At 43.2% G+C, this 26,959-nt stretch overlaps 1 protein-coding gene across 2 annotated transcripts in view; it reads left to right on the forward strand.

Annotated features, from left to right (window-relative positions):
- The window catches only part of NFATC3 (nuclear factor of activated T cells 3), a 1,100,962-nt gene that overhangs the window by 548,209 nt on the left and 525,794 nt on the right, over positions 1-26,959 (forward strand). For both annotated transcript variants that reach the window (XM_086945198.1, XM_086945199.1), the window contains exon 4: positions 3,445-3,644. In XM_086945198.1, coding sequence (XP_086801324.1) covers positions 3,445-3,644 — 200 coding nt within the window. The remainder of the gene's footprint in view (positions 1-3,444; positions 3,645-26,959) is intronic.

Below are 26,959 nucleotides of genomic sequence, written 5' to 3' on the forward strand. Positions count from 1 at the left end.
CCAAGGGGGCCATTGAGCGCGTTCCTGGGCCAGAAGTAGGGCGTGGTTGCTACTCCCACTACTTTCTGGTACCCAAGAAGGGCAAAGGGGGCCTACGCCCTATCTTGGATCTACGGAACGTCAACGGCTTCCTCCGGAAGGAGAAGTTCAAAATGCTGACACTGGCTCAGGTCTTAGCTGCCCTGGAACCAGGAAACTGGATGGTAGCGTTGGACTTGCAGGATGCTTATTTCCACATCCCGGTCCTGCCGGCCCACCGGCGCTATCTGCGGTTCACGGTAGGCCACGAGCACTTTCAGTTTACTGTGCTCCCCTTCGGCCTTACAAGCGCCCCACGGGTGTTCAAGAAGGTGATTGCTGTCGTCTCAGCTCATCTGCGCAGGTAAGGGCTTTCAGTCTTCCCCTACCTCGACGACTGGTTGTTGAAGGCAGGCTTGCCCCAGACAGTCGTCCGCCACCTCCAGACGGCGGACCTCCTACACCTGCTGGGGTTCTCCATTAATGTGCCGAAGTCGCACCTGTGTCCCTCTCAAAAGCTCCTCTTCATCGGAGCGGTTCTCGACTCGGCACAGTTTCGGGTTTATCCTCCCGAGCAGCGGGTTCGGGATATTTAGGCTCTGCTTACGATCTTTCAGCCTTTATCCCGAGTCTCGGTCAGGTTGACGCTGCGGCTTCTGGAGCTGATGGCCTCCTGCATCCTTCTGGTGCATCACGCCCGATGGCGGATGCTCTGCAGTGGGACCTGAAATTTCAGTGGGCCCAGCATCAGGGCAACCTGTCCGACCATGTCCTGATCTTGGAGGGCAGTGCGAGACAGCTGCAGTGGTGGTTCACGGACCGGGATTGGGTCAGTGCCAAATCCCTCTCCCTTCCCTAACCGGAGCACGTAGTTGTGACAGACTCATCCCTCCAGGGCTGGGGAGGCCGCATGGGAAAGGCGGCGATCAGAGGCATCTGGTCTCCGGCGGAGTCCCGGCTCCATATCAACCTTTTGGAGCTACGGGCGATTCGTCTTGCACTGAAGGCATTCCTCCCCTCCGTCCGGGGGAGTGTAGTGCAGGTGTTCTCGGCCAACACCACCGCCATGTGGTACTGCAACAAACAGGGCGAGGTGAGTCGTGGACCCTCTGCCAGGAGGCTCTGCGCCTCTGGCAGAGGCTGGAACATCAGGACGTGAACCTCGTGGTCAACACCTGGCAGGTTCTCAAATCCCCAGGGCGGAGGAACTCAGCTGCCGGTGCATGATGGATCACGAATGGCGTCTGAACTCTGACGTGGCGCAAGGTCTCTTTCTGCAGTGGGGAGAGCCTTGGTTAGATCTATTCGCCACCGAAGAGAACGGTCAATGCCATCAGTTCTGCGTGTTGGAATTTCCAAGGCGGCACTCGCTCGTATACTCTTTTCGTCGTGAGTGGAGTTGCGGTCTGTTGTACGCCTTTCCGCCTATACCACTTCTGCCCAGAGTGCTGAAGAAGATCAAACGCGATCGGGCCCAAGTCATCCTTGTGGCTCCGGACTGGGCACAAAGATACTGGTATCCCGAGGTACTCAGTATGTCAGTCGATCCCCCGGTTCGTCTGCCTCTTCAGGAGGACCTTCTGTCGCAGCAGCAGGGGACGGTCCTCCACCTGAACCTGTCCAGTCTCCACCTCCATGCTTGGAGATTGAGCGGTGACAGTTGAGGCCATTTGACTTGCCTCCTGAAGTCTGTAATATCATTCTGGCAGCTAGGCGTCCCTCCACAAAGTCGGTATACGCCTGCAGGTGGAACAGATTTGTGGCATGGTGCACAGCAAAGGCTGTGGATCCTCTCAATGCCCCTCTTTCTGAGGTTCTCCTCTTCCTTCTTTCTCTTTTCCAGCAGGGCTCTGCTCTGGGCACTATTAAGGGCTACCTTTCTGCCCTTTCAGCCTTTCTAAGGCTGTCTGATCAGCCATCTTTGTTCAAGTCCCCTATTGTAACTCGTTTTCTGAAAGGCATCACACACATAGTTCCACCTGTTTCTTTCGTGATACCTCAGTGGGACTTGAACCTGGTTCTTACTTATCTGATGTGCGCTCCCTTTGAGCCACTTCACAACTGTCCTATCCGCCTTCCTACTCTGAAGACTACCTTCCTGGTTGCCATCACCTCTGCCAGGAGGGTGAGTGAGCTCCAGGCTCTTTCCTCCAAACCTCCTTTCTTTTCTGTCCATCCGGACAAAGTTGTGTTGCGGACTAGACCCTCTTTCCTGCCCAAGGTTGTCACGGCCTTCCACATCGGGCAGTCTATCACCTTGCCCACTTTCTTTCCGCCTCCGCATCCCTCAAAGGAGGAAGAGCGGCTCCACCGTCTGGACCCAAAACGTGCGCTCTCGTTGTATCTGGATTGCACTCGCCAGTTCCGGGTGGATGACCAACTCTTTGTTGGTTACGTGGGCGCTAAGAAGGGACGGGTGGTGCACAAGCGGACCATCTCTCGGTGGGTCGTCTTGTGTATCAAGGCTTGTTACTCCTTGGCGAAGAAGGAGCCTCCTGTTAGGCTGAGGACCCATTCCACTCGGGCAACGGCGGCTACCACTGCCCTGGGCCGGGGTGTCCCCTTGCAGGACATCTGTCAGGCAGCTATGTGGGCATCGCTGCACACGTTTGTGAGACACTACTGCCTGGACAGCCATGTCCTGAGGGATGGCTTCTTTAGCCGTTCCGTCCTCCAGGACTTTCTGGTGTGATTATTGGTTCGCAGACCCAGCTCCGGGGTTGGTATTGCTGGGGTATCTATTCTAAGGTAAGGAATCTAATACTAACCTGTTTCTTTCAGATGAACAAGTTACTTACCTTTGGTAACAATATATCTGTAAGAAACAGTAGTTAGTATTAGATTCCTTACCGCCCCACCCATCCGCCCCGTTCTGCGAACCGATATCTAGGGTTAAGGTCATCCCCTTTCAGGGCCCTAGTTTCAATGGCACCAGTGTTGGTTTTTAACATGGCTCTGTGTTTCTGGCGCGGAAAAGCTGTGTCTAAAAAATGACGTCCGGGCACGGAGGCGGCGTCTAAGTACTCCGACGACGTCATCACGGCGCCCACGACGCCGATGCCGGACGCGGAGCCGCAGACGATGCCTACCGACGCGCAAGGGTACTGCTACGCAAACATTTCCGGATCCAGTCTGACGCCTGGGGATATTCTAAGGTAAGGAATCTAATACTAACTACAGTTTCTTACAGATATATTGTTACCAAAGGTAAGTAACTTGTTCTTTAAGCTTACAGGACCCTTCCATGTCGGTCCTATATTTTAAAGCTATTCTCAACCTTTTCTTACTTTCCCAACACTGTTTATAATTTGCTCTACATAAAGAGGATGGCTCACATTTTTTTGGCAAATGGTGTGGCCCACATCAGCTGTGTGTGTAGTAATGTATTTGAAGTGCTTATTTTTACCTCAATATTTTTCTTTTCAGCTTCTGGGTTACAATGAAAAGCCAGTAAATCTGCAGATGTTCATCGGCACAGCAGATGATAGATACTTGAGACCTCATGCCTTCTACCAAGTGCACAGAATCACTGGGAAGACTGTTGCTACAGCCAGCCAAGAGATTGTAATTACCAGCACAAAGGTCTTGGAGATTCCTCTTCTCCCAGAGAATAATATGTCAGCCAGGTAAGTCATATGTATAAATACATCTTTAATTTATTTGATATTTTTTATTGTTGGGTAAAATCCCACATGTTTTACATATTTTCTGCAGCTATTAAAGAGAAACGTCTTTCTTTCCAGCTAGAGATTTCCTTTCCTTTTGCCTCTTGGAATAACGTTTGGGGACATTTGAGATGTTTTGCATGGTCTACAAATGTAGTGAATAAGTCCCCCACCCCACCTGTGATTGGATGTGTTTTTTACAGTTCACCATAACAGAGTAGCTGCAAGCCAGTTAGATCTTTTTTACACTTGGACGTCCTGCTTAGACATTGCTGGGCCAGATGTGAGCAGTGTTGCTATTGAGTTCCACAGTTTGAGCTTTACTGTTTAAGATTTTTTTTGTGGTTTGTATAATACACAAAGAGCATATGATAGCACATGAGCTGTAGTATTACTAGTATGTTTCTTTACAAAATATTATATAAAGAGGTTCCCCCATCCATGAAAGAGGTCACAACAATGGGTGAAGCATGCTAGTCTTCAAGAATTGAGAGGTGGCACTTTAACGTGGGAAGGCAGGCTTGATTCATAACTTCACTTTGTAGAGCATTCTGTTGGAGGATGTGAACAAAGCAAACATACGTATGGATGGGTATATCGGGTACAAAGATGTGTTTAATGTTTTTAGAGGGCAACTGCAATTATGTTGTGTATTTCTTAAATAGATTTTGCAGGAGAGAGCGGATGAGCTACTATGTAATGTCTTAAAGACAATGATGAGCACATTTACGAGTGCCCTAGGCTTGGCCGATAAACAGGCAAGCTGGTGGTAATAGGTTGAAAAGTGTATGGCCAGGGTTCTAATAGTATTATTGTTGATGATTTTGTTAAAGAGGAAAGAAAAAGCACTGCAGAAACTGCAAGGCTTCCACCAGTTTAAAGTTATTGCATTCATTGAGTATAATCATATGCAGCTGATGATCATGAATTTCGTGTGGGATTTAGTTGAATTTTTCAGTTATTATTTAGTTAGAAAGCGTTGTCCTGATCACTTTAGCAGTCAAGATAATTAAAGTTGCCAGCCTTCTTAAGAAAGTCAATCCATGCTGAGATTCTCGACAGAATGAATTGATGCTCTCACAAATTTTAATTTCCTTTTGCAGATGATGTACTTGACTCAGATATTTATGAATGAACATAGTTAACCTCCAATTTAATGAATCATCCCTTGCGAAGAGCGGCTGTTTAATGCCAACTGTACATGTGCATAGCTGGAATTATGAACGTTTTCTAGTTCAGCATCCACCATGTCCTTTGAAACATTTGAGTTAATTTACTATAGATCTTGGTGTAACACAAGTAATTCAGCCCTGTGGTGTTCACCACTGAGTACTTGTAATGGGTTTTTGCAATTGTTTTTCTTTTTGATCATTTATGGGGCTATTCACAAAGATAACTTACACTTGTAAGTAAGATACATGTGGACATTTACTCTTACACTTTACCCTTAGACTTTTGAGAAACTATCCTAGTTTTGGCTATTCACAATTTAAGAGTGTAAAGTTACTCAAAAGTGTAGATTTACATGTATCCACACCCTGAAACAAGAGGTGGAGCCACATTTACAGGTGGAAGTTGCTCCTGCCAAAAAGGCACAGTAGTAAGTCCAGCCCCACACATGTCCAACCACTAATACTGCAACACACCCTCCAATAGAAAATAATGGCATCAGGAACTTTAATTAGAACACAATAGCAAATAATATTTAATTCATATACTTCAGCTTTGTAACAGGGCTTGAGTGTCTTGAGGAAGTTGTTTTTCTCTGAACAGTTGTATACAGATTGAACACTGTGTGCAGTAGGAGTTGCCCATCTATGTGTATTTGATTGTCACCCTGAACTTGGTTACCCATGACCTTTATGATATGGGCTAAATGTTGCACATAACAGCAGCTTGCTGGGAGTTGTATGAGTAATGGCATTAATGATGCTTCATATTATTCTGTGCTCTTCCCTACCTAATTTTATACCTCTAATGCAATGCTCCTTTTGGAGTAATTTGTAGAAAAGTAGCTTGGATGATGTCATCAGTGAGGTCAGCTTCCTGCAGAGGAAGGGGTTTGCACTGCCTCCCACCACATATATATATATATATATATATATATATATATATATATATATATATATATATATATATATATATATTTCACAGAAAAAGACATAGGTTTCAGGCACGTTTCAGTTAGGAATTAGCAATTAAAAACCTTGGAAATTCACTTAAAAAAACATAGGTTTCAGGGGCGTTATAGTTAGATGGAAATTTCGCTCGTACAAAACCATTGAAATGCCCCCATTATAGTTAGTTCAGCTAACTATAACTCGTGCGTCCGCAATGCACTGCTGATGACGTTACATATTACATCACTCATGGTCAGTGACATCACTCATGACATCATTGATGACATCATCCTTGTGATAGAGTGGCAGACCTCCTCTCACCCTAATATACCCTTTGATACACACACTCAATAGAAACTAAAATTTTCAAAACAATGGACATACCAATACCACTTACAACACAAATATCCGACTAACTATAATGCCCCTGAAACCTATGTTTTTTTCTGTGAATTTCAAAAGTTTAAGTGTTAATTTGTAATTATAACATGCCTGAAACCTATAGTTTTTTCTGTGAATTTCTAAGGTTTTTTAAATGATTGTTTCTACTAATGCCTACGGAGGTACGACGTGAAGAAGAAGAAAAAACACAGAAAGAAGCAAAAGAAATGCAGAAAGAAGCAACAGAAGTCCTCAAAGACGAAGAAAAGTGAAGGAAGACGTGCAGAAAGAACAAACAGAGGAGCAGAAAGAGGCCTTGTTGCAAAATCATCCTGTACCCTCAACTTTTTCAGACGGGTACTGGTGGTAACTGAGTCTGACTAACCAGTCCTGGACCCAGTGCTATGTTAAAAGACACTTAGAATACAGATAAAACACCTACATACACTAGGGAACCCTATGCGTTGGGGTCCCTCTGTGATTAGCATGACCTCCTCTGTAACCCCCTAATAAATAGGGCAGGGGGATCAAAACTACCTCTTAAAACGCACCACGGGGTGCGTTTGCACACTGGTGAATGTGGGGGGGCTGAGATGACATGTGTGCAAACACGACCTGTGAGCGTTTTAAGTTTGGGATAAAGTCCTCTTTAATCCTGAGGGTCCCTGGAGGCCAACTATCCCACCAGGTATGTCCAGTAAATGCCACAGACTTGCATTGCAGAGAGGTGTAAAATGGGGCATGGCCTCGGACCACCTCTCTGCAACGCAGCTCTGTGGTGCTTGCTGGAGGTACATGGTGGGCTAGTTGAACCCAGAAGCTCTCAGGATTAAACAGGTAGAGATTAGTAGAGAGAGAAGAAGAGAGAGGTAGAGAGGTAGAGAGTAGAGAGTGAGTAATAGAGAGTAGAGAGTGAGTAGTAGAGAGTAGTAGAGAGCAGTAGAGAGAGTAGCAGAGAGTGAGTAGTAGAGAGTAGTAGAGTGAATAGTAGAGTGAGTAGTAGAGAGTGAGTAGTAGAGAGTGAGTAGTAGAGAGTGAGTAGTAGAGAGTGAGTAGTAGAGAGTGAGTAGTAGAGAGCAGTAGAAAGTGAGTAGTAGAGAGTGAGTAGTAGAGAGTGAGTAGTAGAGAGTGAGTAGTAGAGAGTGAGTAGTAGAGAGTAGTAGCGAATGAGTAGCAGAGAGAATAGTAGTGAGTAGTAGAGAGTGAGTAGTAGAGAGTAGTAGAGAGGTGTAAAATGGGGCATGGCCTCGGACCACCTCTCTGTAACGCAGCTCTGTGGTGCTTGCTGGAGGTACATGGTGGGCTAGTTGGACCCAGAAGCTCTCAGGATTAAACTGGTAGAGATTAGTAGAGAGAGAAGAGAGAGGTAGAGAGTAGAGAGTGAGTAGTAGAGAGTAGTAGTGAGTAGTAAAGAGTGAGTAGTAGAGAGTGAGTAGTAGAGAGTGAGTAGTAGAGAGAGAGTAGTAGAGAGTGAGTAGTAGAGAGTAGTAGATGGTGAGTAGTAGGGAGTAGTGAGTAGCGAGTAGTAGGGAGTGAGTAGTAGAGAGAGAGTAGTAGAGAGTAGTATAGTAGTAGAGAATGAGTAGTAGACAGTGAGTATTTGAGAGTAGTAGAGTAGTAGAGAGTAAGTAGTAGAGAGTAGTGGAGAATATTCCAAAGTTTGGCACAGCACCACTTTCACAATGAGTCCAATCAAATCATATCACTTAGAGTCCTTATTGAAGCGCTGAATCTTGGTGTATATTCAAATGCTTTTATTTTCCTTAAGTTTATGTACCACAGCCAGCCGAAAGGTTTCGTTCTGTACAACAGAACTTCTTCAGGGCGTTCTTATTTCCTTCAAGTTATGTCGGTATCCAGTTGTCATATAACTAGATATTTCTTCCAAATGTTAGACGAGACATAAGTATATTCTTATTCAAAGTGACTAGGTATCAATTTTACCCACACAATTCGGGCAGACTTGAGTAATTTATAGCATCCTCAAAGTCAGTCTTTCAAAAATTCCAAAGTATAGGACATGATAATCCAAATCCAAATGTTTCTCAAGAAAAGACATTTACAATCGTTCGGAATATCGGTGTTTGGGCAGATATGATCCAGGGACCCCCAGTATGCAAGGGGAATTAGTCCCCCCTCTGCAAACGCGCCAGTGGCCTGCATTGCAGAGAGGTGTAACAAGGGTGTGGCCTCATTACACTTCTCTGCAATGCAGCTCCCTCGCGCATACTGGAGGCTCCTGGTGGACTAGTTGACCCCAGGGACCCCCAGTATGCAAGGGGAATTAGTTCCCCCTCTGCAAACGCGGCAGTGGGCTGCGTTGCAGAGAGGTGTAACAAGGGGCATAGTCTCATTACACCTCTGCAATGCAGCCCCTGGCGCATACTGGAGGTTCCAGGTGGGCTAATTGGCCCCCAGGGGCCCCCAGTATGCAAGGGGAATTAGTTCCCCCTCTTCAAACATGCACGGGGGCTGCGTTGCAGAGAGGTGTAAAAAGGGTTGTGGCTTCATTACACCTCTCTGCAATGCAGTCCCCTGGCGCATACTGGAGATTCCTGGTGGGCTTTCAGGTCTTATATAGTTAGGAATTAGCATTAAAAAAACCTTTGAAATTCACTGAAAAAACCATAGGTTTCACACCAGTTATAGTTAGGAATTAGCATTTAAAAAACCTTTGAAATTCACTGAAAAAACCATAGGTTTCACACCAGTTATAGTTAGGAATTAGCATTTAAAAAACCTTTGAAATTCACTGAAAAAACCATAGGTTTCACACCAGTTATAGTTAGCTGGAAATTTTACTGACATAAAACCATTGAAATTCCCACGTTATAGTTAGTTGGACTCACTATAACTTGCGCGCCTGCAATGCACTGCTGATGACGTCACATATTACATCACTCATTACATGGTCAGTGACATCACTCATGATATCACTGATGACACCATCCTTGTGACAGAGTGACAGACCTAATTTCAGTGTAATGTAACGCTTGAAACACATATTCAAAAATAGAAACAAACATTTTCAAAAAAATGGAGATACCCAAACCAGTAACAACAACCAATTCAGTAATTCCACCATCTATATACACATCCACTCATTCACCAACAGTTCTATATAGTCACTCATATATATACTCACTCATCATATGTAGTGATACACCTATACATCCTGTTACACATCAGCAGTCATCCAAAAGTTACTCACACACATACTCACACATGCAAATAAACTATTGAACATCCATTTATTTACATATACATTTATACACACACTACCACCTTACTTCTAAGGAAACTTACACATACTTACTCTCTTAAACAATCACTTATAGAAACACATACCTATTTAAACAGGAACTCCTACAATCTCTCACTATATATACTATACTCACTTATATACATCAATACTCACATATACTAGATTAAAACATATGTCGTTACTAATGAAGACACTAGTGAGACAGTCATTCACTCACTAACACACATATATTCACACTCATCCACCCATACAGTCCTGCACATATGCTGTCTTCAAAACACATACAAACAGTGAGTCAGTCACCAACCCCTGCGGCCACTTATACACAAAGAGAAACACTGATACAAACATTTAAATATTTAAACAATACTCGCTAATATATGTATTCACTAAGATACACTTAATAAGCCAGTTAACCAACCAATTTTTTTTTTAAAAAAACATCCATTTACACACTTATTTAAACATTTATTCTTCCATCGACCTTTACAAATACATATATAAAACACATTTATTTTTCAGAAAGACACACATTCACTGGATGGTGTAATCAGTGATGTCATGAGTGATGTCACTGACCATGTCATGAGTGATGTAATATGTGACGTCATCAGCAGTGCATTGCAGGCGCGCAAGTTATAGTGAGTCCAACTAACTATAACGTGGGAATTTCAATGGTTTTATGTCAGTAAAATTTCCAGCTAACTATAACTGGTGTGAAACCTATGGTTTTGTCAGTGAATATATATATATATATATCTGTGTATATATATATTTGTGTATATGTATAAATAAAATGTTATGTTAAATATTTTAAAATACATATTTTATGCTACAATATTTTAATGACTGTTTTAATTAAACAATGAGTGTCTTTTAATATTTTGTTTTGTACTTTTAAATACATAGTAAATAAATATGAACATTATACTTTAGGTGGGATATGTTTTTATTTCAAAACAAAGGTAATATTGCTGTAGCATATTTTATGATCTACATTAAAAATATATTCATAACATTAATTTATTTTAATATATAAATATATTTACATTTTATTTTGCAAGTTTAATAAATGGTTTACTTTGCCCCGGCAGATATCTCCATCTAGTAAAGTATACAGAAGAGTAAAAAGGTTGATTGAACTTTAAAAAAAATTAATAAAACATTTTCATGTTAAATATTATTGGAATTTAATTTCATATACTTATTTTAAATGAACAAAATAAAAAAAGCTACAGCACTTATTTATAATTTAAAATGTAACTATTTTGAATATATTTTAAATTATTTTCCTGATGTTTAAATTTAATGTATACAATTTATTAAAAATAATGTAATTAAATATTATTTTTCTGGGGTTTTATTTTAAGTGCCTACCTCCATTATTTTCTATAGGAGGGTGTTACAGTGCCAGTCGTAAGTGATGCTGGACTTAATTATTACTGTTGGTATCCTTTTGGGCTGTGATAATATTAGAAGTACAGTTTTTAAATAGCAATGAGCTTACTCTTTGGTGGGCTGGTGGATGCTCCTACCTAAACCCCTCCCTTAACCCCTCCTTACTCCTTCGTACACCTCTCGGGGCACGATTTGGATGTCGGACGGACCGGAGTCCGTTCGACATAGATTCAGTACTGGGACCGACCGACCTCCTGTTGGCAGTCCCAACCCAGCAATTGTGATGCAACCGAACGTTGCTTGGTCACACTCCTATTCTTTACAATGGGAGCATACATTCCGACGGGAATGCACGCTCTCATTGTAAAGAGAAGAGGTGTAGTTCATCCTTGCACCCCGTTGTAAGCACCTCAAGGTGCCTCCCACAGGGTGGAGAGATGAACTGGGGGGCCGTGCACCCATGGGCACCCTGCTGGGGCCCCCCAAAGTCGACTTATGGCCGCCTTTCTGTGTTGGAAAGGGAGGCACAGGAAGGCTGTCTGAATCCAACATTGCAATCCCTCGGGCGGAAAGAGCCACCCTTTGAATCACTTGAGGCTTTCCAAATGGCAGATGGGCTCTCTGAGCCCATCTGAATCCATTCATAAATCCAGTTTGGATTCCTTTCCGACCGACTCCATCCACATGGGTTGGTCTGAAATGAATCCGAACAGCTGATTACAATTCCTTAGTAACGGCTCCGACCACGGGCATCGTATTTGGCCACTTCATTGTGAGTATGCTCCTTCTTCTAGCTTCTGCCCCTTTGGTCCCTCCCACATTTAATACTAAGGGGGCAATTACGACCCCCACTGTCTGTTTCAAATCCAATCGGCTGATTATGTATCAGCTGGTCGGAATTGAAACCAGATGGTCATGGAGCCCGTCGGCCAGTAGGAACCTGCTTGTATTTACGAAGGGCGGGCGTTTTCGTCCTTGGGATTACGATGCATGGAAACCATGTCTGAAAGCGTGTTTGGGTGGCCCCCAGCATGGCCTCCTTGTGTGTGTGGCCTCCGGTTGGGGGACGAGGGGACACCTACGGTGGCCCTCTGTTGATGTTTGAAGGTGGCTGCTACGGGGTGCAGGGATGAACAGCACCTGCCATTTCCTTATGGGAGCATGTATTGCAGCCGGTTTACGGCCGTAATGGATGCTCCCAAAGGGAAATATAGGAATGTGACTGAACAGTGTTCGGTTGCATCCTATTAAGTGGTTGGGACTGCCGACCGGAGGTCGGTTGGTCCCAGGACCGAGACGGTGTCAGACTGATTTAAGTCCACCAACATCGTAATTAAGTCCTAAGTAATAAACCTACATGTGTGAGGAGCTCTTCCTAGAAAATATACGACATGTGGAGGTAGAGTTTCACACTTGTAGGTTTGTGAATTACATTTTGCAGTAAGTATTGTAGTACTACATTACATACTACAAAAGCCCATCAGTGGGTCAGTTGCTAGATTACAATCTTCTAATAATATTACATTCTTCCCAACATAAGAGAAAATCCTGCTCTAGCCCATCTGTGTAGGTTGTGATGGTTAGTCCTCCGCACCTTGGCGTTTTTTGCAGGTTGGCTGGAGGCTGGTATGATGCTTTCAGAGCTGTGTGTGCTGCTGGAATGCTCCCATGTCCACACTACCCAATTCTAGTTTTGGTCTCCTGTAGTGTGAGATTAGTTTGAACATTTTTGCCAGGACTGATCTTAGTTTCTCCTTACCCTATTGGACAAATATTGCTCAGCTGGCTTTCCCACATTTAGCAGGATAGTGATGACCGCTCCCCTAAAGTCATGAGGGAGAATTTCTTCCTCTGCAGCCCTATTGAACAGCTCAGTTAGGTGAAAGGTGAGTTTGAAAGAAAAGCGCCTGAATAATTCTGAAGTGAGACCATTCGTCTCAGTTATTTGCCTGGTGCGATTTGTTAAATCACTTCACCCTCTCCTCCTCTAAGATCATTACTTCTTGATTTCTCTCCCAATGCTGGACAGGTTGTTTACAGGAATACCATCTGGTGTGATTATTAGATCCTGGCTGTCTGAGCTATATCTTCAGCCAAAGGACTTTGATAGTCGGTGGCAAATGCTTCAGTTGCATCTTGCTGTCCTGTCTGGACCACTCTCATTGAGTCTCAGATCTCACCAAAATGCTCTGCCTGATGGTGAGCCTACCTGCCTTGTCTCCTCATTTGAAGACACAGCTTTAAAAAGTGTACCTATGTTTCCTGGCCTCATCTGTTGCTTCTATGCAATTCTAGCCGTTCCATAACCAATAAAATTACCTGTTTACCAGATTGACTTTATTTCATTACTAGTGTTAGAAGATGAGCTTCAAAAAGTGCTGCAGTTTGCTTTTTAACATTCCTAATTTGGGAAATTACCCCAAGAATGGGAGCAAAAGCTTTCCGTAAGGTGATCAGGGATTCATCTAATCCTACGTTGTTGACAAAATAGGCATCCGACTCTTTGATAAAGTGAGCTGAGACTTCATCCTCTGTTAGCCACCATGTGCTAAAACTCCAAAAGCCTCTCTTATCGTAGTCCTTGCATCCCAATATTAGGTAGACTGGGAAGTAATCTGAGAACCCCTAGGAAGATTGTTGACATCTTAGACTAAGTGTCTGCTAGATGATGAAAGAAGTTGTCAGGCCCAGAAAAGGACGTATGAGCATGTGAAAGGAGGGAGTAGACTTTTGTTGTAACGTGGAGAACTGTCAAACAGTAGCTAGGCCCAGGCACATAATGAAGTCAAACAGCATGGTGTGCCTGATTCTGCTAAAGGGCTTGGACATATGCTTGCCTAGATCCCACTCCATCACCCTGTTGAATGACCTCCTATTTTCAAAGTGCTCAAAGAGGCTTTCAGTAGCATTGCACTAAGGGCTAAAATAAGAGGCTATAACCATGGTATGGTGCATACACATAGATTCCATGCCAGAATCTGTGATATAGCTGCAGTGGTGCCATACCATACTTGCTGGATCAAAAATGAGTTTCCTGCTGAAGGAGTATATTGTATGAGTGATTTTTGCAGTCTTTAATACAGCCTACCTCTTCACCCTATCCATTCATGTTCTAGGATAGTATCCTCACTGTTGGCAAGTTTTTTTGCAAACATCAGTTGGACAATTTTGGGGAGAGAAATCCTAACGAAGTAGGCTCTCCGGGAAGCTCATCGGAAGTATACAAGCCAAAGGAACCAGGTCTTCCCCCTTTCACTAGTTTCAACATAAAGGCCAGCACCAAAGTGCAGATGGGCCACCTATAGCATAGATTGTCAGGCACCTGTCAGAAAGAACTAAACAATACTCCGTTACCCACAAATACCCAACAGCCACACCAGGAGATTACAATTATTAGATTTGTTACTGGGTCTCAATGTTAAACTAGGACCTTCGCCTAAAGTAGGTCTATAAACTCTGTGATCCTATAATCTTTCAAGTTTTTGGGGGTTTTAAACCCAGATGGGGCTGGGTAGCAGTTACCTAAAACTTACCGGAGACCCCAAAGACACTTCACTGGGCCTTCAATAGCAGAATCCAGTCTCTTATCTGATGCCCTGCATTGTTTTCACGGTGCAGTTTCAAGGATTTCCACCTGCAAACACCCGGCACTCCATTGAGCCCATTAACTCCCTTGTTGCATTCTGGTCAGTTCCTACTAGCTGGGTTTGGGGAATATTGTGAGTCTACACGGCCCTTTCCTTGTGCAGCTAGTTTTCTGAAGCATGCCCACCAAAGCCATGTTGATCGTGAGGCTTCAGAACTGTGCATGAACATTCTTTTCCTGAGTGTTCATCCCCTCTATCTCCTAGATTGATATATTCTAGAAGAAAGGCACTCGGGCGAAGGCAAGACAATCTCCAGACTTTTCCCACTTCACTATTGCGACTTGCCAGGGCTGTTCACACATTTTCATAGCTATTCCATTCTGATTTTCTACGTGCACCACACCAAACAACTCTTCAACTGAGCCACACAGCACCGTACACTGGTTGTGTTCCTCGTTGTCTCATATTGAGGGGTATACTCGGCTGTATTTGGAGCATCAAACCCAGATTTGCCACCCATCCTTGCGGGCCAGATACAGCCCTTCCTGCCTCTGTTTGCCAGTGGTTCAACCCTCCATGAGGTCACAGCAATGGGGTTATCAGCTGGATCCACATGTGCTTCTCTCCTGACGAACACTTCTAACCTCTGATTAACGGCAATCCCTCTCCATGTTTGTGAATCGGAATGGAACAATAAGGCAAGAAACGCTAGGTAGCGAAGTACCGAAGTGACGTTTTGTAGGCAAATGGGTAGTCCAATAAGACTCGCCACATAACCCCGTTGAATTAATTCTGTATGAATGGGCCTGTTGTCGGTGTATATGAATATTTTGTTCAGCATCCATTCAGTGAACAATATCGGCACTGCGCATATTTCAGTATACTGAACAATAAAACTGAGTAACCATTAGGATCTTTCTCACTACACTTCCGTTGAATTAAATTTGCTTAACGGAAGTGTGTCAGCGTTCTAGTCGCCAAACTAACATGGGAGCAGTCTCTCTTTAAACACGCGCTGCACTTTTTTCTTCCGCATCCTGAAACACCATTGCTGATAGACGCCGGATTCGCGGCAAGGCGGAACCTAAGGTACTTGTGGAAACTTGTGTGTGATTTTTACCCGAGATGTTAGGATATACATTAATAGGCAGACATCAAGACATGATTTTGGTGATTACAGGTCCAGGCACATTCGGATGGATTATTGTTTTTAAGTACGGAGGATAACCAGATTCTCGGCGAGTATCACATTGAAGTGTGACAACCATTGCAGTAAGCACAGAAGCTGTAGGGGTGTTTACAGAATAGTCTTTATGGACGTAAAATGGATATCAACTTTATAAGGATTGTACACGTCTTTCGAGGCATTTAGTCCTTCACACAAAAGGAGGGTTACTGTTCCGCCAAGCTAACTCATACGGCGCATGGAACATGATTTAATCTCTTTATACAGGTGAGCTTTGTGACAAATATATCTATAGAACGAGAACAGGGAAAGTGGAATATTAGCACTAAGATCGTACCATGCAGCAATGCATACTAGGAAAAACAATTGTGCGTATTGTGGATGCATACCAGAGGCACAATATAGTGGGGTCATTCAATTGTCAGTGACATTAGACGCATAAAGGATACCTTTTAGATATACAGAGATGATGGATAATGTCATAACAGTGGTATTCTGGAGACAAGGACGTCATGGAGTATTATAGTGGTCAGACACCAGATAGAGTGTATGTCCAACATAGAAATGGGGGCATGAATAAGATTTTGTACTAGAGACATGTTTGGAGATCATTTTCTCACTTAGCCCTATTGTTCATTTTTGCATAAACAACTACGGCATCCGTACCACATCGATGAAGACACAAGTGGGAAATTCAAGCTACACAGTTCATCTAGATACCCTTACCGGGTTGGAATTATCACCGGTTAAGTGGTAAGTGGGCATACTTGATGAATTTCTTCACCCTTGGTGACTATAACCAATCATAATAGGAGCCTAGTCTCATTATGACATTTACCTTTTGTCATTATCGGAAACAGGAATTACAACCTACGCCTAGATTAGAAGGAAGGTATGTGGTTGCTTGCCCGTTTTAAATACTACAACTCACACCAATCAGAGAACACAGGTAAGACAGGTAAGAGCTACGAGCTTATCTCGGTCTTTCCTTTCTCTTTCGCGGACCGAGATAAGCTCGTAGCTCTTTTTTCCCCTTTTCTCACCATTCTTTGCACAATATTGTTGCACGTAGATTTAATTCACCATTGTACATTAATGACTTCAAGTGAATTTCGTTTGTCTTTTGTAAACGTGTATGAACTTTATGCAAATACATTTGAGTGTAATGCTGACCTCTAATAGCTCGCCGTTACCATGGGTTATGTCACATAGCCAACTCTTCCATGCATGTGCATGTATACACATGAGTTAAGAGCACTACAATTTTATGAGTAGAGTTTCTTCTGGTGAACAACAAGGAGGGACCTAAAAAGGACGTTATTTCAAGGGGTCCAGTGTACCTGTCCTAAGAACCTGAAAACAAGTGATGTACAAAGTTCCCCAAATGATAGTGTAGCTGAATAGTCTCTCTCTTTCTGAATAGGTGTTAAGTCCAATAATTAGGGAACCTAAGGGATCCCTTGTCGAGAACTTAGGATGCCTCACGCAACTAATTAGCTGGATGAAGATTTTCATCCCGCATGATGGTTGTCTCGACTCATCATCGGCTTCCTGCTCCAACGTCTGGCCGGCGCTGCAATGCCTGACGGGTAGCACTAGGTGCTACACTTTTGTGGAGTTCTTTTGTTCCTTGCCGTTTGTTGAGTGTGTGTGAGGGGCCTAAGGAGGTGAAGTAGTGAGCGTGAACAAGTGCATTAAAAAAGGTTAGCTTAGTCCACTAAGACACTTTATTCATGTGGCTAACTGCCTTGATTAAAAATGGTGAAGGGAGGGGTACCGGGACTCAAAGAAATTATAGTTTGGTCTTGTTCAACCCTCACCTATGGTCAACATGTTTCATGCCAAAATCGGCAATTCTTCAGGACCTAATAAGTGCTCATAAACTCATAGAGTGCCCAACATGGGCTGCAATGTGTGTAAAATACCACCTGAAGGGTCAGGAACCAAGACAGGCAGGGGTTCCTGTGTGGAGATCAGCCCCTTTAAACCCTGGAGAATGTCCCCACAGACTGTTCTTGTGGGACCTCTGCTTCTAAGTAAATACCCAGTAAGCGCGAGGTCCTGACATCTAGGCACCTACCCCCACACTTCGGCGTGGCGAATCACGCAGAACAGCCGGCTCCCTTCACCATTTTTAATCAAGGCAGTTAGCCACATGAATAAAGTGTCTTAGTGGACTAAGCTAATATTTAAAAAAAAAATTCAAAACATGCATCTTTGTAAGTAGACAGCATCATTCCTCCATGTTGAGATGGATGGTGCACTGGACATTCTGGATAGAATATTCAGTACTGTATATATTTTGTTTCAATTCCAGCCCTGAAGAGTCAGAGCGACCCATACTCTGACGAAACACGTGTCGGCTGGCGCGGTGTAGCTCGAGCAATAAAGAAAGAATTGCTCACACAAGAAGAAGTGGACAATAAATTTTATGTGTTTTGACCTAACTAACAACTGTATTACCCAGTGATTTAACTGAATTGTGTGTGCATAGAAAATTGTTTTTTATGAAGCAAATACCGACTGAACGGAACCACCAACCAGCAAGTTGGATACACTGCATGCTGGGTAATGCAGTCCGAACAGTGGAAGCCCCAGTGATTCCGTGCAACGTTTTCCAGGTGCACTCAACGCTACTTCAGTGACCAATAAGAGACTTACTTTGAAGCTGCAAGCACCAGAGGAACTTTTTAAAATTTGAGATGTCATCAGTGATGTCATCAGTGATGTCACTGACCATGTCATGAATGATGTAATATGTGACATCATCAGCAGTGGATTGCGGGTGCGCGATATATAGTTAGTGCAACTAACTATATATGCGAATTTCAATGGTTTTGTGTGAGTAAAATAAGGTTTTGTAAATGCTAATCCCTAACTATATATGGTCTATAACCTATGGTTTTTTCAGTGAATTTTCAAGGTTTTGTAAATGATAATTCCTAACTATATATGGTCTATAACCTATGGTTTTTTCAGTGAATTTCAATGTGTTTTTTATTGCAAATATCAAAAACTGTTAAATGTATTATTCTTTTAAATGAAAAATATATTTTATATGTTTGTAATATAATTTTTTTATGCATCTGCCAAACCCTAACCACTTAATAGTGCACTGTGGTGGAATTGATTTTGGGACTATGACTGGGGTTGGTCTGGAAATGCTTTTAAAGGACACCTTTCATCAATTGATGACACTTTTTCCCCAAACTGCCTTGGTATATTCCAATATATGCCAATGACAGAAATGGAAGTGGTCCAACCAATTTTTTCCACAATTTGAGAAAGCATGGAAACATGTGAATAAATCTGTTTCTGCTTACATGAGAGAATTTACAATGGGTTTAATATACAACAAAAACTTGCGTTACAACATGCAAGACATCTACAGAGGAGATGGTGTGCACTTCTCCGATGAGGGGAATAGAATATTCCTCCTGAATTTAAAACTGTGCATTGGAACCTACTTGTAAGTACCTTAATTAGCCACAGAACCCAATAGCTCTTTTCAGAGCTACCCTACCTCTGATCATTCAAAATGTTTATCTTTTTCTAACTTTTTTTTTTTTTCACCAAAGTACACTCCCCGGTTCGCTTACCGGTGCGCGTACCGGGCGCTTCCCATGCGATTTTTTTTTTTTTTTTTTTTTTGCCTATATCAGCGTCCTAAGCCCCCCTCAGAAAACCTAGAGGGTCACAAAGTGTCTACCGTGCTCCCTTCTACCCATTCCGAACATTGTTATATATGTACTTCAAAAATGCTGCTCGAGCAATCCTCGGCCAAACAACGCTGATGTCATCGGTAGTAGCAGCCGCTACTCTTTATTTCACACAGATTCCGGATCCCACTGATTAGAAGGACACAGAGATGACACACCAGGAGATCTTTGCACAAATCCTTTATTGTGCACTCATAGAACAAGGACGACGCGTTTCGTATATATATATACAATGTGTGTGTATATTACCTACTGGCGGTCGCCAGTAAGTAGTTATAGTTAGGATTTTTTTCAATGTTAAATCTCAAAATTCTATTTGGAATAACTTTGGCGCTGGTTGACGAATCTGCCTGAAAATTTCCTCAAAATGGCCTCTTCGAGCTCCGGTCCTTCCCAGAAAGTTTGGGGGGGATTCGTCAAGCGGGGGCCGAGATAAAAGGGGGGTCCCAAAACGCGTTTTCCCCATGTTAATTTCTATAGGGCGGTCGACCTCACTTTTAGCCCGAACGGCTGAATGGATTTCCACCAAACTTGGCAAAATTGTAGGGACTGGTAGCCCGATGTGCCTTTGCTATGTCTCAAGATATGTGCTCCAGTCGATTTTGAGTAATTTAGGTTAAAAAAAATATATATATCTATAGGCGCGCCCCGGTACGCGCACTGGGGCGCATACCGGGCGCGCCACGCAACTTGCGCACGGAAAGCTGATTGGCTCACGGGTGTCTGTAAACATTCAAAACAGTCCGGAGCGGCCGCCATCTTGTGTCTCGGTAGGATCGAGAAACAAGAGGTGACATAAAAAAAAGGGAGAAATGACTATAAGGGGGCAGGGTAGACCCCCTCCTGACCCCCTAGTTTTGATGTGGGGGCTAAAATAGGGTCCCGCGGGGCATTAAAAAAAATATTTTTTTTCGATTTGCGCGGGGGAGTGCCCGGTACGCGCACCGGGCAGCGCACCGGGGAGCGAAGCATGGGCAAAATCCAGGGCCTCATTTATGAAGGCGTTGCGACAGTTTTGCGCCGCCTGTGCGTCTCTTTTTGGGACGCACCAGCGGTGTAAAAATTGACACATCTAGGTAGATGGGTCACTTTTTAAAACCCTGCGCCAAATTATACCTGTGTCAGGTATAATGTATGCAGAGGGGGCGTTCCCCTGCAAAAAGCTTCGTAATAGTGACGCAGTGAAATCTATGAGATTTCACTGCGTCACTTTTAGGATGCTGTTGCGTCAAAATCTTGCTCCTGCCTCACAGCAGGCGTAAGACTGACGCAAGACCTTTCACATGGGGCTTTCCCCATGTGAAAGGACGCATTACTGGAGTTGAGTCACTTTTGTGACACACTCCAGCAATGCGTTACTTTTGTGTTTACGATACGTCAGAAATACTGACGTATCTGTAACTCCATGAGACATGATTCGTCATACATTAAATATGACACATCTGGAATGTCATAAGGAGTGCGCACAGAAAAGTGACGCATCGCTGTTTGCACGCAGCGATGCGTCACTTTTCAGAAATGAGGCCCCCAGTTTATTCACCGTGTCACCTCTACGACCCTTTCTTGCGTCAATACGTCCCATTTGCATACATTACACCTGAGGTAGGAATAATGTGGCGCAGGGCCTTACAAAGTGACGTAACTACCTAGATGCGTCACTTTGTAAATATGACTGAATAAGGTGCATTTTTTACAGCACTGGTGCGTCACAAAAAGTGACGCATCAGTGGCGTTAAAGTGACGCATGGACTAATAAATGAGTCCTTCAGTCTTCTACCCATGCGTCATATTAAATTTATGACGTATTATGTTGAAAGTTCTTTTAGATACGTTAGTATTTCAGACGTATCTGTAAGTGCAAAAGTGAAGCACTGCTGGAGTGTGTCACAAAAATGAAGCAACTCCAGCAATGCATCCTTTCACATGGGGCCAAGCCCCAGGTGAAAGGGCCTGCACGCCTGCTGTGAAACAGGTGTAAGATTTGGACGCAACAGCGTCATAAAAGTGACGCAGTGATATCTCATAGATTTCACTGCGTCACCTCTACGACCCTTTCTTGCGTCAATACGTCCCTTTTGCATACATTACATCTGATGTAGGAATAATGTGGCGCAGGGGCTTACAAAGTGACGCATCTACCTAGATGCATCACTTTGTAAATTTGACGCTCTGGTAGTGTTAAGGTGACGCATGGCTTCATAAATGAGGCCTTCAGCCTTCAACTCCAGCAATGCATCTTTTCTTACCCTTCCACACCCGTTCCTTTTCAACATTTTCTTTGAATATCAACATTCCCTATATTCACTCTTCTTCTCCTTACTTTCCTTCCCAAAATTCAACTTCTTTTAGTCCCCCTACTTCACTTCCTTTCTCCTCTCATACCTTTCAGTTCTTTCTTACTCATTTTTCTATCCATTATCAATGCACTCCATTTCACTTACTCTTTCTAATTTTTTAAAGAATATAGCTCTTTGATGAGAATTGGAGGTAGTTCTGAAAAGAACTTTTTGTTTTCTTCTTTTTTCAAAACAGGAACAAAAACAGGGAATGGAAACTGCTCAACAGGAGCAAAAAAACCAAAAAAAAATAGGGGTGGAAAGGGCAGTGATGATTTTCCAATGCTCGAACTATGAGCTGGACACTTTGCTCCCCAAAGGTAAGGAGTTGATTGCAGTATCTGCATCTCAGGACACCATGGTTAAAAGCAGGTTGAATGTTTGGCACGAGTTCCTGCGATTGCCCCCTCCCAGAAGTAGTTGCTCCACCGGTGGATGTAGAGGCCCCATCACTGGGAACCTCTTGTGCCAGAGCCCTGACACTTTCCCGGGCAAAATTCTGGGGGTGCCTCCTCTCCACATGCCGGATCATCGTAAAGTTCCCAAATGAGTATTTTTTTGGGGGGTCACCCCGTGACAGGACTTGTTTACAGATCCTGCACTCCACTTTTGGAGCGTTCACCTTTTTTTGGTTAGGTGGTATTTTAAAAAATTTCCAAATAAAATGTTCCTTCACCTTTGGGGTAGGAGGCTCTTCATTGATGAAATCAGGTTCTTCATCACTGCTGGATTCTCTGGCAGCCATGGTAAACCAAGAAAGATCCAGGAGCAAAAAACAGGTCTTTCTGTCACAAAAGTGAAAGAAGTAGTGAAGGAAATGGGTGGGGATTTCATTCTTTGTAAAAAAAAACTGTTAGCAACCAATTAAAAGTGTTATGTTAAGGTCACATGACTTGACGCGCTGACGCTGCCCGCACCGGAGCGCTTCCGGGTGCGCACACGTGGCGCGAACGTAGGTGCTTCCGGGGCGCATACGCGGCGCGAACGTAGGCGCTTCCGGGGCGTATACGCGGCGTGAACGTAGGCGCTTCTGGGGCGCATACGCGGCGCGAACGTAGGCGCTTCCGGGGGCGCTTACGTTGCGCGAACGTAGGCGCTTCCGGGGGCGCTTACGTTGCGCGCCGAAGTGACGTCTTCATAGTTTTACGGAAATGCAAATTCATTTTAATTTCCTTATTAAAAAAACTGCTTTTATTTGTATGGTACGAAATGTTTTGCGTTAACTTTTCATTCATATTTTTTTCATGAACGAAAGTAGCGCTCTGGGTGCGCTTTCCGGAGAGCTTCCCGGAGCGCGCACCCAGAGCGCCCCGGGTAAAAATGATTAAAAAAAAAAAAACTTTAAAATTAATACTTACACATAACAGCAAATTGTAAAAAAAAACATAGGTTAGAAATTCGATATAGAAAGGAATTAGCATTTATATAACCTATGAAATTCACTGAAAAAACCATAGGTTTCACACCAGTTATAGTTGGGAATTAGCATTTAAAAAAACCTATCAAATTGACTGAAAAAGCCGTAGGTTTCACACCAGTTATAGTTACCTGGAAATTTTACTGACATAAAACCATTGAAATTCCCACGTAATAGTTAGTTGGACTCACTATAACTTGCGCGTGTAATGCACTGCTGATGACATCACATATTACATCACTCATGACATGGTCAGTGACATCACTCATAGTGACATATATATATATATATTACCTACTGGCGGTCGCTAGTAGGTAGTTATAGTTAGGACCTGCTTTCCATAGGAAATCCACAGCATTCCATTTGGAATAACTTTGGCGCCGGTGGACGAAACTTCACTAATTTCTCCAAGAAAAAGGCCTGCTCCGCTACGCTTCATCCCTGGGGGTGATTCGTCAAGTGGGGGCCGAGAAAAAAGGGGAGTCCCAAAACGTGTTTTCCCCATGCAATTTTCCATAGGGACCTTTAGCCAGGGCTACAGCCCGAAGGCTTAACAGAATTACACCAACTTTGGTAGAGAGGTTGAGTGCGGTTCGCAGATTGTGCTTTTTGTTAAATGGTGTAAATCCGTTCAGTAGTTCCTGAGAAAATCAAAAGTAAAATCATAGTGATTTCTAGAGACGAAGTACTGCACACGTACAGAAATTCGTACAATTAGGAGCACGAGCTGCATGTTGATTGGATATCAACTGTCTGTCAACACTCGAAACCAGGAAATGTTGGCAGCCATCTTGTGCCTCGGTAGAATCGAGTCACAAGAAAACAGTAAAACAAAGTTGAAAAATAAGGAAAGGGGGCAGTGTAGAAGCATCCTGACCTTCTAGGCCTGCTCAGTGGGTCTCACATGGATCTATAGGCCCAACATTTTATTTATTTTTAAAAATAAGAAATTGCGGGGTACGTGTATAGTACGCGTGCGCGATGGAAAAGGAAAAAAAAAACTAGAACTCCGTTTTATTCTTAATTATCCCCGGGGGCAATTTTTTTCCATAATTGGGTCTTTTAAGGCCCCCGCAGCCCCGGGGACTGCCACCCCCTCGGGTTTTTTTTTTTAAAGTATGTTTTCATCTCCCCCTCCCCCCGTACACGCCCAGGGGACCTCCACCTTCCTGGGGCAGTAATATGTAAAATGACCTTTCAGCCCCGGGGACCTGCCCCACCGGGGCTTTTTAATGTTGGGAAGGGGTCGCGCAGCCCCCCTCCTAGAGCCCTTGGTGGCCCTGGGGACCACCGCCTCCCAGGGCTGGCTCCTGCAGTGTCTCGGGGTGCCTACCCGCGGGACACTGCTGTATGCTATGGTAAGGCGGGAGCGTCGCGGTTCCCACTTTACCACAGCAAACCGCTTTCCTATTTGAAAGAGAGAGCCAGTTAATCTGCTCTCTCTTTCAAGTAGGAAAGCAGGTTGCTTTTCGTTAGAGAGTGCAGCATGTAAGCTGCTTTCCCTGACAAAGCAATGCTGGCTCTCGAAGGACGCGGGGAGCCGTCTGGGATCCTGGGGGTATTGGGGCTAAAAAAAAAAAAACTGTTCTTTTTGTGAACTAACTTTACCGGTGAAAAAAAGAGCTATATTTCTATGAATTGAAACTTTCCATTTTTTTTGTGTACCAGTTGTGCTCTTTATTCATGAGCAGCCACGTTTCCAAGCCCATGTTTCTTTCTTTTTCTTCAAGTTCGCCAAGCAAAGCTGTCCTAATTTCAGGTATTACATTTGCTGCTTTTTTTTCACAGGCCATGTGTGTCATTTGTTGCTATACTTTTGTAATATATTAATAATTATTTTCTATCTATATTTATTTGAATTTTTTTTTCATTGAATCCTCGATGTGAAAAGTGAATGGGAGTAAGCAGAATATGTTATCTGCTCACTCCACTCCTGGTACCAATAATATGTACCGAGGTATGAGAGGCTGGAGGCAGGATGTCTTCAGTTTAAAGTTGAGACTTTTATACAAGTCTTGTAAGCATATATCGCGGACCCACTGCAGAGCAATGCATCTCAGTAGAAGAGCAGACAAGAATGAAAGAATAAGAGTTCTAGAATAGAAGGAATAGAAAGAGTAGGATAGAAATAGAAGAAAGAAGAGAGAGACAGTAAGAAGAGAATATTAGTGTCATTTGTTGCTATACTTTTGTAATATATTAATAATTATTTTCTATCTATATTTATTTGAAATATTTATTTATTTGAAACGTATTGCAGAGGCGCCAAACGTTGATTACATACTTCGTGCACCGCCATTTTAGTAGTTTTCCTCCGTTATTTTTATTTTACCCTCCGCCTATCTTCTCTGTGATCGATGAGATTTCCTGCCACAGACACCATGGTGTTTGTCCTTGGCCTCCAATGTTATCAGACTTGCTCACACGCATACATAAAAACTAATTTGAAGCACGTAAGCCACAGCCCTTACAACGCGTGTCCGTCACCAGAAAGCCACTGTCATGCTTATGCCTATCATGGGTGGTAAATGTATACTAGTTGTAAAAGCATGCGTGGTAAAGCCATATGCGTGCTAATGGCTTTGTGGTGACTATCACGCGTGCTTATGACTGCGTTGTAATGCCTGTTTCCCCCCCAATGGACACTGCAGCAACCGGGTCTGGGCGTCGTGGACTCCAGGGCACTAGGCTCCTAGTTCCTATTCCAAGTATTGAAAGTTCCGTCCCATTTTAATCATTCTATTTTGACTTTCTAAGAAGAAGCATCTCTTATGAGAATCCTGTCAAATAGAAGGAAGATCACCATAATAACAGCAATGGACTCCTCTTCCAGCCATTCTTCAGAGGGAGATTTCATTCCTGAAGAACCTCCAAAGAAGAGGAAAGAAGCTCTAATTTGGAAGTTTTTTACTTTTCCTGATGGGCAAAAAAAGGTTAATGCTCCAAAAGTAACCTGTAAAATATGCCAAACAATTCTTTCAAGGGGTGATCCATCTAAAAAATACTCCTTTGGCACAGCAAATATGGTGTTACACATAAAGAACTTGCACCCCAACAACTTTGCTCGAGCTGCAAGACGGAGGTTGCAGGACAACCCACCTGCTACTGCACCAACCACATCAACTGCTGCAGCAGCATTTTCAGCTAGCAGTCCACACCCACAAATTAATGCTGATTGTGGTGAAGTTAAAAATCAATGCATTTATTGCGATAAACTTTTTTGTTATGGGGAACAGTCTATCGACCTGATAAAACGCAGGAAGCAGGAGCATCACTGTCCTCGACATTAGTGGGTTTTTTTTCATTCTTTTATTCCTGTTGGACACTTTTTTTGGGTTCCAGTTTCATTTTTTTGGTTTAAAAAAAAAATTATTGAAAAAACACAAAAAAATTGAAAACTAAAAACACAAAAAAACTGTTTTTCTCAGAACTACCTCCACTGGTCAAAGAAAGAGCTATATTTCTATGATAGTGTGTAAAACTTTGTCTGAATGAATGTGTAGTACATACATGAATGGATGAATACATTAATAGTGTATTGTGAATGTGAAAGTGCGGAACTATAAGGAACTGCTACAGCATAAATCTATAAGCAGTTTACCTATAGTATACTGTAGTACCTCCGAAGCACTTGAATGTAACATATGTACATAAATATGTTACAAGTCTATGCTTCAATTTGCACTGCTGGTGAAACTGCCTGGATGAATTTCTGTGTTACGGGTGGATTTACAACCCCCTTGTGCCTCTCTTAACACAGCCGTTGCGTCACTTTTTTGAACCACTGGTGGTGCAAAAGATGTGCCATGGTGTGCAGTATTTAGCATTTACAAAACCTTGCAGATTCACTGAAAAAAACAATGAGTT

This window comes from Lissotriton vulgaris, chromosome 12 (genome assembly GCF_964263255.1).
Source record: "Lissotriton vulgaris chromosome 12, aLisVul1.2, whole genome shotgun sequence".
Taxonomy (NCBI): domain Eukaryota; kingdom Metazoa; phylum Chordata; class Amphibia; order Caudata; family Salamandridae; genus Lissotriton; species Lissotriton vulgaris.